Raw genomic sequence first — 16,018 nt, forward strand, 5'->3', positions numbered from 1 at the left:
AGTGTAAGGGAGATAATTCAAACACAACATTGGTAATTCAAACACATCATTGACATTACCTCCCTTACACTGCTTTTATCTATTTTCATATAATATTATAATAGTGGATATCAAAGGGTTCAATGGTAATAAATTTTCATACTCAGAATTGGTTATTCTTTCTTTGTTTTTTTTTTTGCATTAGAGTTACCTCTATTATTACTTACAATGGTTTTGTTATAAAGAAAAGTTGTATTCTCTTGAGGTGATTAGCTGTAGATTTATTTTTGGGATACGATTGCTTTCAAGCAAAGATCTGTAGACTTATACCGGTGGCTCAGAGCAATTTCCCTCACGTCAGTCGTTTTATTCTAAACATTAAGGAACATCTCAGATTCTTATGATTGTCTTGCTTTAAAAGGTAAAAACAAACAAAGGGATTGAACTAAATCAACTTTCCTATAATGTTCTTTTCATAATCTTCATGTTTGATAATTCCCTTGACTTCGATGCGTGTTTTTAACAACACGGAAAATCAGAATTAAGCAGTATTTATATTTAGTATAGTTATAAATTTAGAAACACGTCAGAGGGAATTCCCAGTTTTGATAAAATGCGAGAGTTCTCTGAATACCGATAAATCTATTTCTGTCATATAAGAACTGAAGTGGAGTTTTTCTTATATGTTACCGTTATGAAACTGATATTTGAGATTGTACTTCCATAAAGAAATTGAGAACCATCTAGGTCGTTTAATAAGCATTTAATATATCTTGCCCCAGGGTTTGATTTGGAAATTATGCGCATGCGTATAGTTTTCTTGACTTTAAGGGTTTTTTAGATTGAATGGTTGCTCTGGATTCCCCACTCAATTAATTAATTTATAACTCATGGGATCTTTTCTATGTATGTCTGCTATTGAGGGTTATTGTTGTTACATAATTTTAAATCATAAGCATCATTTAGATTAAAATAAATATATTCCACATCGTAGAGCACCCCTTCAGGCGAAATGGAGTCTTCCATATTATCGTTTCGAGTTGTCTCCCTTCCGGCAGTAACTTCCGTGAATTCTGAATATAAACAAGACGTCGAGTATTAGCCCGTTCTGTCAATAAACCGTCGTATTATATTAAAAACGAATGCAATTTAAACCGATAAATGTGTACGGAAAGGAGCCATGATGACTGACCCAAAGGAAATTAAATAATTAAAGAGTTAAGAATGGGGTTCCTCCTAGAATTAACGTAGGAAAAAAGGTGATAAGATACGAATTGAAATCTACATCTACATCATACGACGATCCATCAGCACATTGATGACTATACGTCGGCGCATCGCTAACAGACACTTAATAAAATATAATAACCAATGAGTGAAATAAAATACCTTCTCTGACATCTCTCACTCTGAGTCAGTCAGTGACTGCTGTGGAAAGTAAACTTGGTATTGATAGTATAGAAATAAAACACAATAGACCTAATTACATTGTTCATACACTTTTATCCGGGTTTGGCTATTTTGTAACTGTTTTACATGTCTGTTTGTCATTTGAATTAGTTTTGAAAATAATATTATCCAGCTACATGCATACATGTGTCAATGAAACAATGGCAATCGTATCCCTCAGAGCAATCTGCTCTTTGATTAGAAGTTACTTTTAAATGCTGATGAAGTAATTTTATTTCTAGATAATACTATTAAATGTTGCTGATGAAGGATTTTATTTTAGATAATACTATTAAATGAAGATTTTAAAAAATTTAACCATGATTAGGATGTCATTTTCTATTTTGATACTTTTATGATGTATTTAAATGGGTTTTAATGGTTGCAAAGTCCTAGCTGACAATCTATTTTTAGCTCACCTGGCCCAAAGACAAAAAAGAGCCAAAAACAAGCATTTTAAAGTTTCCAGACAATAACTTATGTTTAAGTGTATTGATCTCTCTAACATTGTACTACAAGGTTCAATACTACAAAGGAAAGACTGGGATTGAGTTTGATGGTTAATGTTCCAAGGGGGTGGGGGTTCAAAAATATTGAAAAAGAGGGGGTGGGATGAGGGGAAGTTTCCAATTTCTTTTAAGGGGTTCATATTTTTATTCACATTTTTCAAAAGTTTTCAGAAGAGCAAGATAACGTGTAAATGTTGCCCCAGTAATAAAGTCAGTTTGAAGTAAATAAAACATTTAAATAAGATTGTTTGGAAAATTTCAGTATAAAGGTCATTGACACAGGTCATTTCAAATTAGACGTCAGTCGCAAGATCACTCACAAAAACCAAGAAAGTTCCATGTTGGAGCACAATTTAGTCCTGTTTTCAAAAAACTATAAACATATCACACTGATAAATAGATTATTTGATTTTGTTTTAATTTCAAAAACCATTATACTTTTTTAACTGGGATATAATTGATCATTATTGTATTGATTTCTACAATTTTTCTTAAATTATTCATTTTATACACGCTTTTCGTGTTAGTGGTAGTGTGCTGTACTGGAGCGAGTATATTCAATGACTGATCATATTCTGGTATGCTTGACGACTTAAAAACTTACATCAGCTGCAGCGCACATTATTAACAAAGTAGAATTAACTTCAGTCTGGTATGACGCGATACGTGCGCAGTCGAACCTGAACCAGTTTAAAAGTATGATCAACAACTGTAAATAATTCCTGCACATGCACACAGTTGCTTGCAGTAATAGTTGCTATTCCGTGCTACACTACACAAGTGGTGGTACTCGGTCTCCAGATGGTGGAGGAAAGAATAAAGAAGAAGAAGAAAGGCAACTCGTGCAGATGTGGCTCCTGTAGATCTTAATGCTTTTGATTTTTTATGATTTCCATGCAACTTTAGAACTAGTTTAGCTTATTTATTCTTCTGCTTTGCATGTGCTTATAATCTTGTTTAGTGCTTGCTTTTTTATATATGAACTTTTTGCTTATGCAATATAGCTGCCTTTGTATTGTCTAATGATTATTGTGTATGTTGTATATTTTCTAAATGTCCTATATGTCTTAATAATTGTACGCGTTGTTATGGTTATTAATGTCGGCATTAATGTTTGTAGTATTTCATGTAACCCGACTTAAATAAAATTTTCTATTCTATTATAATCATTGCATATTTACATGCTATGGTTCCAAATGTACATGTAATATTTGCCATTGGCATTCTTTTCTGTTTTATTACCCAATATGACATTCATTTTCAAATGGATACATCTTTATTACCATGGATATAATTGACCCGCTCCCCTCAGTCATGGTTCATTGCCTTTTCCATGGTTTAGATGTATAAATTTAAAGGTCGTCCTGGCAACACTACTTACAGGTGCGACACATCTTATTGAACAGTTCAGTCAGGAACATGTATATTAGATGTACTGTTCCCTGGTTCAGTTGACATCTAATACAAAACTTCACCTTTAATTTCGATCAGTGGACTTTGGTCATGGTTTTCTCGGACTATGAAATATTTACACTAAATCCATTAGATGTGAATTGATGTGTATTTTGTTTTGGAAACATGCCTTTTTGAACTAGCTATTGTGGTAATTGTGAGTACTCCCAGACTGGCACTTTGTGGCCTCAGTCCTTTTGCTAATTGTTATAGTTTTTTTGTGATTTGTATCGATATGATGAAGCCAGTCCTTTTCAACGGATTTCAAGACAAGTTTTTTTATATCGTGTTGCAGTACAACTTTCCCTTGTCAGGAGAGGGTTGCTTAGTCTTTAGTTTTCTATGTTGTGTCTTGTGTACTATTATTTGTCTGTTTGTCTTTTCTTTTTTAGACATGGCGTTGCCAGTTTGCCGGTTTTCGATCTATGAGTTTGAATGTCCCTCTGATATCTTTCGTCCCTCTTTGGGCACTGCAAATAGGGTTTATCCCGACACATTATGCTTGTACCTAGAACTTGTAATTCAGTGGTTGCCATTTGTTAGTTGCTGTATGTCATATTTATTTTATCGTTTACTGTTATGTACATACATCAGTTTTGTCAGTTCAGACTTTCTTTTGAATTGTTTATCTGCGATTTGTCATTGCAGGGCCTGTTATTGCTTGATAATATTGAAGGCCATATGGTGAAGTATATAATTTTTTTAAATGTAGACGTAATTTGGTATATGTCGGGTGGTAGTTCCATTGGCAATCAAACTCTTATTTTTTTTTAATTAAGAGGTACATTAAAAAATATTCACTGTTGTTTATTAACAAAATATAAATATAAAAATGCACGAACATCTATAGAAATAATTTAAACAGATTGATAAATAAATATTACATCCTTAATGGTCAATGACTTCATAGATGAACACGACTGTCGAAAATGAGCCATATTGGGACTGTTCGAACACATTCATATTATGCACAATGTACTTGACTCTGAGCAAAGTTTAGTTTTTAATGGGGAAGCCAAAGGTTAATAGGAGATAACTCTTGCAATCATAAATGCGTTTGTGATAGGCAGTTTTATTAATGTTTCTGAAGCATTCACGTGAAAGTATAATAATCTTTGTTACTTAGAAGCTTACAATTAATATAGTTATGAAAATATTTTACACAAACGCATCTGTGATTTTTAAGAGCTATCTCCCTTATCCAAAAGTCAATTCCCCTTGACTCGCTTCCTGATATTCCAATTCACTCCATCGTCAATTTGATCCACTCTAAACGGAAATATGAATTGTAGAGGAATCCAGCGCAATGCGCCAAATACAGATCTTAAATTATCCAAGACGGTGTCGTGTGAATAAATGTTCATTTTCTTAGTACTCTCAAATGAGGTCATACCGTAACAGATCAGGAACAAATGATAATATGTGAAAAATATAGCACTGAAAAAACATCCAACCGTGAAAAACAAATGAAGTGTTAAGAAAAACTGGAAAAATGTCATGTTCCCGAATAACATCTGGAAAAATGCAACTGGCGCAAAGTAATTAAGGATACCAAAAAGAGACAGCGGTATTGTTTGGTTGAGGTAGGTAACTTGTAGGAACGAGGCGAATGCATTGCACCAGATTAATGATATACACATTATAATAAAGAATCGCTCATTATAGAATCCAATGCAGGAATTGGTGAAGAAGCAGTGGTGATCTCTTTTCAGAACACACTTGTTACAGTACTTGCAGTGGAACGATCTTGGTGGGACATCAACCTGAAATACAATAAAGATTTTAAATTATATTTGAAGCTAATACATGCATGCTGAAGTTAACAAAAACACTCGGTATGCATTCTCAATTTTGAAAAATATGTGTACTACTACAGAAAGCGAAAATGTGCAAAAACCGTACTTTGACCTATAATGGTTTACTTTTACAAATTATGCCTTGGACGGAGAGTTGTCTTATTGGCACTCATACCACATCTTCTTATATCTATTCATCGCTCAAATATTTGCTTTCAATGTTATTATAATTGTGCTCATTTGAGAAGAAGGGAAGTAAAAGCAAATACGTAGACATTTTTGTTTCTTCTTATTATGATATTAGTGGAACTAAATGGTTGCAATTCAACTTTATGTGTTGGTTTTGTGAAATCACAGAAACATTTACTAAAATTTCTAATTACATGCATATGCTTACTGGTTACCTGTGTAATTAAATTAGGACAATGTATTTTTTTAATGTTATGATTAAAGTAAACACAAACAATACTTTATACTTTTAAATGATTAATAAGAAATAATCTGTCAACTATGATTTATATTCAAGTTATGACAGGACAGTACGAAATTCAACCTTTTATTTATAGGTGGAATGTATGACGCTATATGTTTTCTTTAGAAAAAAATGTTTACTCTATGCATAGTGTGATTTGATTTTCAATTTGCAGATTTTTATATCTGAAAAAATTTAATTTATATGTTAACATTTGTTTATTCAACAGTGCTACATTTGTACGTGTAATGTACTAATCACAAACTCGTATACTTTTTCTACCTACAACCACATCAATTGAGGTTCTATCATGATTTAGTAGAACATCTAGAACAGTTGCATTAATCAGCTGCACATACATGCATAATTTTCTTTATTGTTTTCTAGAATCAAGCAGATCTCAACTTTAAGAGATCATTTACTTTTTTTTTCTTATAAAATCTAGATACATAAAACAAAAACCACTTTTTAATCTTAAGTTTTTTTTTTAGCAGTTGCACATGTACAGGCGCTTAGATACAAGAGTACATGTAGGATGAAAAAAATCATTGTTTGCAGTGCATTTTCAATTTTCTATTTGCTTTTAAGTATGTGTAGTAAAATAACGTAAAGCAAACTAAGAAGTGGTGTAAACACAAAATTAACTATATTCAGTGCAAATAATGATTTTTCTTTTTTCATCTCGTACCCTAGCACTTGTGAGCAGTAGATGACTTTATAAATGCAATTTTTTTAGTAGCGAAATTGAACCCATGTCCATCAACAGGTACTTTACCATAACTATGTTATTGTTTTATTCTTATACTTTTTGTAATTATAAACTGCTGTCGTTTTTTGTATGTTTTTTGGGGGTTGGGGAGTTGTCGCTTGATCCATGTATGTATAATTTGTTTAAAACTACCGTTGTCACGGAATAGAAGTTCCTTCATATTATTAGTTCCAAAAGGAAAAAAATATTCTAGAATATAATTTCCACAGGAATAAGTATTACAGTATGTTCCTAACGGAATAAATGCATGGTATAGAATATTTGTTCCAACAGGAATAGATATTATGACAGTCACGGTTTAGTATTAAGAGCAGATTGCTAAATAAATTGTGAAATCATAAACGAACAGACTAATATTTTACCTGACAATTCGGACAGTTGTACCAGCCTGTTGGTGTTTCAAGAATCCCAGGGTGATGTTTTTCTTTCACCGCAGCATCAACTTTTGATACGTCAACTAAATAAGTTCCAAACCAATTAATGAACGATTGCCAAGCCGAAAACCAAATCAATACAAATATAACGCCGGTTTTTATCCAGTTATCGCCATACAGTTGAAATGTCAATATGTGGCCTTCAATGAAAAGAGAAATCCACATTCCCCAAAAGAAAGCCACACCGATTGTGTTTATCTGTGTTTTTTTCACCGTAAAATCTCTGTTCTTGTAATGATCGGAAAATTTTTCTTTCAAAGTTGGTGGTTTTCGTTCTCTTAACTCCATCGCTACTGAATATCAACGGTATACTGAGAACAAATCACGAATAAGTCTCAACAGGTGCTCGCTTGATTGGACCGGAAGTTTACACGTTTCCATGTAAATAACCAGGTAAAATAACTTATTGCACCAATGACGGACATTATGATTCCGTGATTTGATGTATATGTCCTATTTTCGGTGCATACTGAATTAAATATACTGAGCACAGTGGCGGATCCAGGGGGGGGGGGGGGGGGGTTCCGGGGGTGCGCACCCCCCCTTTATTTTTGCCGATCAATGCATTTGTATCGGGACATATGTTTTGCACCCCCTGCACCCCCCTTTGCCCTGGGTTAGCACCCCCTCTTTCGAAAATTCCTGCATCCGCCCCTGGAGCATGCATTTTGTGTCCAGTAATATATGGCCACGTATGTGTGGTTAAATCAAATAAGTACTATTTGTGAACATATTAACATTATAAATACGTATAACAAGATATTAAATAGTGAACACAAGTGGATTCAATCATTGGTATTTCCACAGTCGACTGTGCTATTTCGTATATAAAATTTAAAGAAACAGGGTATATAGGCGTACACAACTTGACACAACGTATTCCCCATTCAAATGTATTGATCGTCAAAAAAAGGAGGGTTTCAACCCCCCCCCCCCCCCCTGGATCCGCGCCTGGATTGGGGTGTACTGAATAGTACAACATAAGAACAATTTATAAGAATCATTTGAAAAGGACTTAACTCATGAGATCGATACAAAGACAAAAATCTTAGAAACAAGCAAACAAAACACAAAGTACATATCTCAGAGTCTTTTGTGTTTGTGTTTAACTTCGTATTTGTTGGGCAGTTCAAACAGGTTTTATACCGCAGTCCCACTAGGCCACGATCGCACTACGATCTGTGAAAAAAATGCAAATTTTGATGACCGTAGTACGATCGTGTAGATCGCAGTAAGATCGTATAACGGTCGTAGTGAGGTCTTCAAGATCATGAAGAGCGTGGCCAACTTTGAACATGTTCAAAACAATCGTGGTGCGGTCGTGGCGAAATCAGGTCGTTGTAGAAGCGTAGTGAGAGCGCCGGCGCACTAAGATCGTAGTAAGATCGCAAAGGTCGCTGTACAATCGTAGCAAGAGCGTGATTCTATTCGAGGAGACTGCGCTACGATCTCACAGCGACGTTATCACGACCTCACTACGACCATCACGTTATCACCGCGACCCAACTACGCTTCCACTACGACTATGCCACGCTGTTCACGACCATAGTACGATTCTAGCACGCCTTTGCCGTCCTCATCACGCTCTTCTTACGACCTGACTACGTTCACACTACGACCATCATTCTCATTGTCATTTTCACATAAAATATATAAAAAAAACTCCCTAGATTTTGTTTGTCTGAATGTAATTATCCATTTGCTCTAACGGCTCAACCATGCTTCACGTTTTTATATAGATTAGACCGTTGTTTTCCCCGTTTAAATGGTTTTACACTGTCTAGTAATTTTTTGGGCCCTTTATAGCGTTATGTTCAGTGTGAGCCAAGGCTCCGTGTTGAAGGCCGTACCTTGGCCTATAATGGTTTGCTTTTATAAATTGTTACTTGGATGGAGAGTTGTCTCTTTGGCAGTCATACCACATCTTCCTATATCTATTGACACATCTGTGTCATCTCTGCTATCGTTCACTAAAATATCGTCATTTGAGCTTTATGGACCAGCAATAGGTTGTAATTTAGGTTAGATTGGTCGGTACGACATTTCTGCTTGATCAGGGTTCGTTACTTTGTTCCCTCTGCCTCTACATCAGCCCCTACCACAACTCCCTCGTGTTGTAGTAGGTTTTGGTGGCATAGCTGTATTGTTTCCGAGAAATCTACGTATTAATCAGAAATAGAAGGAATGGAACTGTATTGATATGGAACACGATGTTGATGTTATTGCTGAGAACGTAGTAAGATCGCGGTATGAACGTAGTATAATCGTGGTAAGAACGTGATGTAATCGCAGTAAGATCGTGTTGCAATCGGATAACTCGTGGTTTGGTCGTAGTAAGAACGTGAAGAACGTAGACAAATCTTGATAAGCGTAGTGAGGTCGCAGAATAAGCGCGGTGAGATCGTGGTATAATCGTAGCGGGATCGTTGTAGAAGCGTAATGAGGACGCAGTAACATCGTGAAAGCAACGAAAATTTACATTTTCATGCCGCTCATACCGCGACCTCACCACGATCTAAATTTATTTTAGATCGCGGTGAGCGTGGTGCGATCGTGGTATAGTGGGACAGGGGCTTAACACCATACATTCTGTATGTGCCTGTCCCAAGTAAGGAGCCTATAATTATTGGCTGTCGTTCGTTGCTGTATATCATATTTGTTTTTTGCTTATTGTTTTGAAAATTATTAACCAGGTCGTCAATTTTCTCCTTTCCTTTTGAATTGTTTTACATTTGAAATTTCGGGGCATTTTGTAGATATGCGGTATGAGTTTCGCTCATTGTTAAAGGCCATACACTGACCCGATAGTTGCTTACTTCTACGTCTTTTTATACCGATGTAGAGTTTTCTCATTGGCAATCATGCATATTTGAAATAAGTAAAGATGCTATTAACTCGATTGATTCTAAGTGGATGAGGACGTAACCACATAAATGTATACACAATAGTTTTACTATCGATGATTATCTCCTAATACACATATAACTGAAACTGTTGATTTGAACACGAAAAGAACTTTGTACTCTTTGCTCTTCTGGTCAATCGTGATTATGGATTCAGCTTATCACCAAGGTAAAATACATTTTTGTTTATTATAAATATCTTGTTCTTCGGGTAGTGAAGTATATTATTTAGGCAAACAAGTGTAGGTAGGTAGATAAATAGTTAAAATGATTTTATTTTGAAAAACAAACAATTTTTGCATTGTCTTGTGCATGATACAGTGTAATATTCGTTGCTTGACCAAACATATTTTGTCTTTAACGTTTATTTGATTTTTAACTTTGATATTATGCAGTCCCATGATGGAGGGGTATTATTTGCTAGATAATGACGGCTGATGCAACCTTTGTTTGAAAGAAATTTTACTTTGTGTCTGTGGAAAAAATATACAAAACTTTTTGAAAGTTGTTATGCTTAATTCACAGATTATCATCTGAAGTATTGGTTAAGCCTATTTTTATTTAACCTTGAAAATTTGAATTCTTTATGCATAATAACAGATTGTTAAGGCTTGATTAATCATTGTATATTATAAATAGTTTATTCAAAGTGAAGTCAGTATAAAGTAAAAAAAATGAAATCATTTATATCTGCATTATTTTTTTTTTCATTTTATAAATAGAAATGTTTTATTTGACTTTTAGTTTAGATGATTTTCTTAAAGTCATGTGATACCTCAAAATAAAAAAATAAAAATGATGCATATGTTTTTTATAACTAAATGGATAGTTTTTATTATAAAATTTATGTGCATAGACTTTTTCTGAAGAAAATTCTTTAATTTGTCCACATTTAGATGAAGTTTACTTTTTTTTAATTGCTTGCTTCCGGGGTATTTTACCAGGCAGAAGCTAGCGAACAATAGCTAGCGAACAATAAGCCAGCGAACATTAAGGCGATATATCGAGAAACCAAAAAACAGAATAAGACAACAACGGCCGTTAAATAAAAAAATATTTAAAAAGGCAGAAAATCAGTTAAAATATAGCAATTTAAACTCAATTTTGAAATGGTTTTTATCCAATCTATTGATTTAACAAGTCGCATAACTTTTTAGGCTAATATTCAGTACCACAATAACTATGCATCTATCAACGGATTATTTGTAGGTGTAGGGCCACCTATGCACCCTCTTAAATTTAGAACGTATGTAAAAGTAGTCCTACCCTGTAAAATATAGCACCTTTTATGTCATTGTTTAATCTAGAGCTCAAAATTTGAAAAAAATGTCAAAAAATTAGGAGGGTCGGCCTATTCCAGGGATTCTAGAGAAAAATAATGAGGGGTGTCACGGGAAATGACTATATAGGTCTTGTAGAGGAGAAACAGGCGCTTCTTTTGCGCTAGGTATCGAAGGGCGCTATGTTCAAAAATCTGAAACTAGAGCTCAAAATTTGAAAAAAATGTCAAAAAATTAGGGGGGTCGGCCTATTCTAGGACTTCTAGAGAAAAATAATGAGGGGTGTCACGGGGTATGACTATATAGGTCTTGTAGAGGAGAAACAGGCGCTTCTTTTGCACTAGGTATCGAAGGGCGCTATGTTCAAAAATCTGAAACTAGAGCTCAAAATTCGAAAAAAATGTCCAAAAAATGGGGGTAGGGTCGGCCTATTCCAGGAGTTCTGGAGAAAAATAATCAGTAGTGTCACGGGGAATGACTATATAGGTCTTGTAGAAGAGAAACAGGCGCTTCTTTTGCGCTAGGTATCGAAGGGCGCTATGTTCAAAAATCTGAAACTAGAGCTCAAAATTTGAAAAAAATGTCAAAAAATTAGGGGGGTCGGCCTATTCCAGGACTTCTAGAGAAAAATAATGAGGGGTGTCACGGAGAATGACTATATAGGTCTTGTAGAAAAGAAACAGGCGCTTCTTTTGCGCTAGGTATCGAAGGGCGCTATGTTCAAAAATCTGAAACTAGAGCTCAAAATTTGAAAAAAAATGTCAAAAAATTAGGGGGGTCGGCCTATTTTAGGACTTCTAGAGAAAAATAATGAGGGGTGTCACGGGGAATGACTATATAGGTCTTGTAGAAGAGAAACAGGCGCTTCTTTTGCACTAGGTATCGAAGGGCGCTATGTTCAAAAATCTGAAACTAGAGCTCAAAATTCGAAAAAAATGTCCAAAAAATGGGGGTAGGGTCGGCCTATTCCAGGAGTTCTAGAGAAAAATAATGAGGGGTGTCACGGGGTATGACTATATAGGTCTTGTAGAAGAGAAACAGGCGCTTCTTTTGCGCTAGGTATCGAAGGGCGCTATGTTCAAAAATCTGAAATAGAGCTCAAAATTTGAAAAAAATGTCAAAAAATTAGGGGGTCGGCCTATTCCAGGGCTTCTAGAGAAAAATAATGAGAGGTGTCACGGGGAATGACTATATAGGTCTTGTAGGGGAGAAACAGGCGCTTCTTATGCGCTAGGTATCGAAGGGCGCTATGTTCAAAAATCTGAAACTAGAGCTCAAAATTTGAAAAAAATGTCAAAAAATTAGGGGGTCGGCCTATTCCAGGGCTTCTAGAGAAAAATAATGAGGGGTGTCACGGGGAATGACTATATAGGTCTTGTAGAGGAGAAACAGGCGCTTCTTTTGCACAAGGTATCGAAGGGCGCTATGTTTAAAAATCTGAAACTAGAGCTCAAAATTCGAAAAAAAATGTGCAAAAAATGGGGGTAGGGTCGGCCTATTCCAGGAGTTCTAGAGAAAAATAATGAGGGGTGTCACGGGGTATGACTATATAGGTCTTGTAGAGGAGAAACAGGCGCTTCTTTTGCGCTAGGTATCAAAGGGCGCTATGTTCAAAAATCTGAAACTAGAGCTCAAAATTTGAAAAAAATGTCAAAAAATTAGTGGGGACGGCCTATTCCAGGGCTTCTAGAGAAAAATAATGAGGGGTGTCACGGGGAATGACTATATAGGTCTTGTAGAGGAGAAACAGGCACTTCTTTCGCGCTAGGTATCAAAGGGCGCTATGTTCAAAAATCTGAAACTAGAGCTCAAAATTTGAAAAAAATGTCAAAAAATTAGGGGGGTCGGCCTATTCCAGGGCTTCTAGAGAAAAATAATGAGGGGTGTCACGGGGAATGACTATATAGGTCTTGTAGAAGAGAAACAGGCGCTTCTGTTGCACTAGGTATCGAAGGGCGCTATGTTCAAAAATCTGAAACTAGAGCTCAAAATTTGAAAAAAATGTCAAAAAATTAGGGGGGTCGGCCTATTCTAGAACTTCTAGAGAAAAATAATGAGGGGTGTCACGGGGTATAACTATAAAGGTCTTGTAGAAGAGAAACAGGAGCTTCATTTGCGCTAGGTATCGAAGGGCGCTATGTTCAAAAATCTGAAACTAGAGCTCAAAATTTGAAAAAAATGTCAAAAAATTAGGGGGGTCGGCCTAATCCAGGGCTTCTAGAGAAAAATAATGAGGAGTGTCACGGGGAATGACTATATAGGTCTTGTAGAGGAGAAACAGGCGCTTCTTTTGCACTAGGTATCGAAGGGCGCTATGTTTAAAAATCTGAAACTAGAGCTCAAAATTCGAAAAAAAATGTCCAAAAAATGGGGGTAGGGTCGGCTTATTCCAGGAGTTCTAGAGAAAAATAATGAGGGGTGTCACGGGGTATGACTATATAGGTCTTGTAGAGGAGAAACAGGCGCTTCTTTTGCGCTAGGTATCGAAGGGCGCTATGTTCAAAAATCTGAAACTAGAGCTCAAAATTTGAAAAAAATGTCAAAAAATTAGGGGGGTCGGTCTATTCCAGGGCTTCTAAAGAAAAATAATGAGGGGTGTCACGGGGAATGACTATATAGGTCTTGTAGAGGAGAAACAGGCACTTCTTTTGCGCTAGGTATCGAAGGGCGCTATGTTCAAAATTCTGAAACTAGAGCTCAAAATTTGAAAAAAAATGTCAAAAAATTAGGGGGGTTGGCCTATTCCAGGGCTTCTAGAGAAAAATAATGAGGGGTGTCACGGGGAATGACTATATAGGTCTTGTAGAGGAGAAACAGGCGCTTCTTTTGCGCTAGGTATCGAAGGGCGCTATGTTCAAAAATCTGAAACTAGAGCTCAAAATTTGAAACAAATGTCAAAAAATTAGGGGGTCGGCCTATTCTAGGACTTCTAGAGAAAAATAATGAGGGGTGTCACGGGGTATAACTATATAGGTCTTGTAGAGGAGAAACAGGCGCTTCTTTTGCGCTAGGTATCGAAGGGCGCCATGTTCAAAAATCTGAAACTAGAGCTCAAAATTCGAAAAAATGTCCAAAAAATGCCGGTAGGGTCGGCCTATTCCAGGAGTTCTAGAGAAAAATAATGAGGGGTGTCACGGGGTATGACTATATAGGTCTTGTAGAAGAGAAACAGGCGCTTCTTTTGCGCTAGGTATCGAAGGGCGCTATGTTCAAAAATCTGAAACTAGAGCTCAAAATTTGAAAAAAAGGTCAAAAAATTAGGGGGGTCGGCCTATTCCAGGGCTTCTAGAGAAAAATAATGAGGGGTGTCACGGGGAATGACTATATAGGTCTTGTAGAGGAGAAACAGGCGCTTCTTTTGCGCTAGGTATCGAAGGGCGCTATGTTCAAAAATCTGAAACTAGAGCTCAAAATTTGAAAAAAATGTCAAAAAAATAGGGGGGTCGGCCTATTCTAGGATTTCTAGAGAAAAATAATGAGGGGTGTCACGGGGAATGATTATATAGGTCTTGTAGAGGAGAAACAGGCGCTTCTTTTGCGCTAGGTATCGAAGGGCGCTATGTTCAAAAATTTGAAACTAGAGCTCAAAATTCGAAAAAAATGTCCAAAAAATGGGGGTAGGGTCGGCCTATTCCAGGAGTTCTAGAGAAAAATAGTGAGGGGTGTCACGGGGTATGACTATATAGGTCTTGTAGAGGAGAAACAGGCGCTTCTTTTGCGCTAGGTATCAAAGGACGCTATGTTCAAAAATCTGAAACGAGCTCAAAATTTGAAAAAAATGTCAAAAAAATAGGGGGGTCGGCCTATTCTAGGGCTTCTAAAGAAAAATAATGAGGGGTGTCACGGGGAATGACTATATAGGTCTTGTAGAGGAGAAACAGGCGCTTCTTTTGCTCTAGGTATCGAAGGGCGCTATGTTCAAAAATCTGAAACTAGAGCTCAAAATTTGAAACAAATGTCAAAAAATTAGGGGGTCGGCCTATTCTAGGACTTCTAGAGAAAAATAATGAGGGGTGTCACGGGGTATAACTATATAGGTCTTGTAGAGGAGAAACAGGCGCTTCTTTTGCGCTAGGTATCGAAGGGCACTATGTTCAAAAATCTGAAACTAGAGCTCAAAATTTGAAAAAAATGTCAAAAAATTAGGGGGTCGGCCTATTCCAGGAGTTCTAGAGAAAAATAATGAGGGGTGTCACGGGGAATGACTATATAGGTCTTGTAGAGGAGAAACATGCACTTCTTTTGCGCTAGGTATCGAAGGGCGCTTTGTTCAAAAATCTGAAACTAGAGCTCAAAATTTGAAAAAAATGTCAAAAAATTAGGGGGGTTGGCCTATTCCAGGGCTTCTAGAGAAAAATAATGAGGAGTGTCACGGGGAATGACTATATAGGTCTTGTAGAGGAGAAACAGGCGCTTCTTTTGCGCTAGGTATCGAAGGGCGCTATGTTCAAAAATCTGAAACTAGAGCTCAAAATTTGAAAAAAAATGTCAAAAAATTAGGGGGGTCGGCCTATTCCAGGGCTTCCAGAGAAAAATAATGAGGGGTGTCACGGGGAATGACTATATAGGTCTTGTAGAGGAGAAACGGGCGCTTCTTATGCACTAGGTATCGAAGGGCGCTATGTTTAAAAATCTGAAACTAGAGCTCAAAATTCGAAAAAAATGTCCAAAAAATGGGGGTAGGGTCGGCCTATTCCAGGAGTTCTAGAGAAAAATAATGAGGGGTGTCACGGGGTATGACTATACAAGTCTTGTAGAGGAGAAACAGGCGCTTCTTTTGCGCTAGGTATCGAAGGGCGCTATGTTCAAAAATCTGAACCTAGAGCTCAAAATTTGAAAAAAATGTCAAAAAATTAGGGGGGTCGGCCTATTCTAGGACTTCTAGAGAAAAATAATGAGGGGTGTCACGGGGTATAACTATATAGGTCTTGTAGAGGAGAAACAGGCGCTTCTTTTGCGTAAGGTATCGAAGGGC

General features: G+C 36.5%; 1 protein-coding gene across 1 annotated transcript; it reads right to left on the minus strand.

Annotated features, from left to right (window-relative positions):
* Positions 1-4,180: 4,180 nt before the first annotated feature.
* Positions 4,181-7,253, minus strand: LOC139515592 (palmitoyltransferase ZDHHC22-like). The gene is made up of 2 exons (XM_071305184.1): positions 6,789-7,253; positions 4,181-5,152 (listed from the first exon to the last, which is right to left on the minus strand). The coding sequence occupies exons 1-2, from the start codon at positions 7,146-7,148 to the stop codon at positions 4,598-4,600; spliced, it is 915 nt and encodes a 304-aa protein (XP_071161285.1). The 5' UTR covers positions 7,149-7,253; the 3' UTR covers positions 4,181-4,597.
* Positions 7,254-16,018: the final 8,765 nt, after the last annotated feature.

This window comes from Mytilus edulis, chromosome 3 (assembly GCF_963676685.1).
Source record: "Mytilus edulis chromosome 3, xbMytEdul2.2, whole genome shotgun sequence".
Lineage (NCBI taxonomy): Eukaryota > Metazoa > Mollusca > Bivalvia > Mytilida > Mytilidae > Mytilus > Mytilus edulis.

Bases quoted from the DNA above. Each gene is read 5' to 3' on its own strand.
- LOC139515592 (XM_071305184.1), bottom strand. From the start codon at position 7,148: ATGGAGTTAAGAGAACGAAAACCACCAACTTTGAAAGAAAAATTTTCC. The intron at 5,153-6,788 runs GTAAAATATTAG...ATTGTATTTCAG, and splicing joins ACAACTGTCCGAATTGTCAG to GTTGATGTCCCACCAAGATC.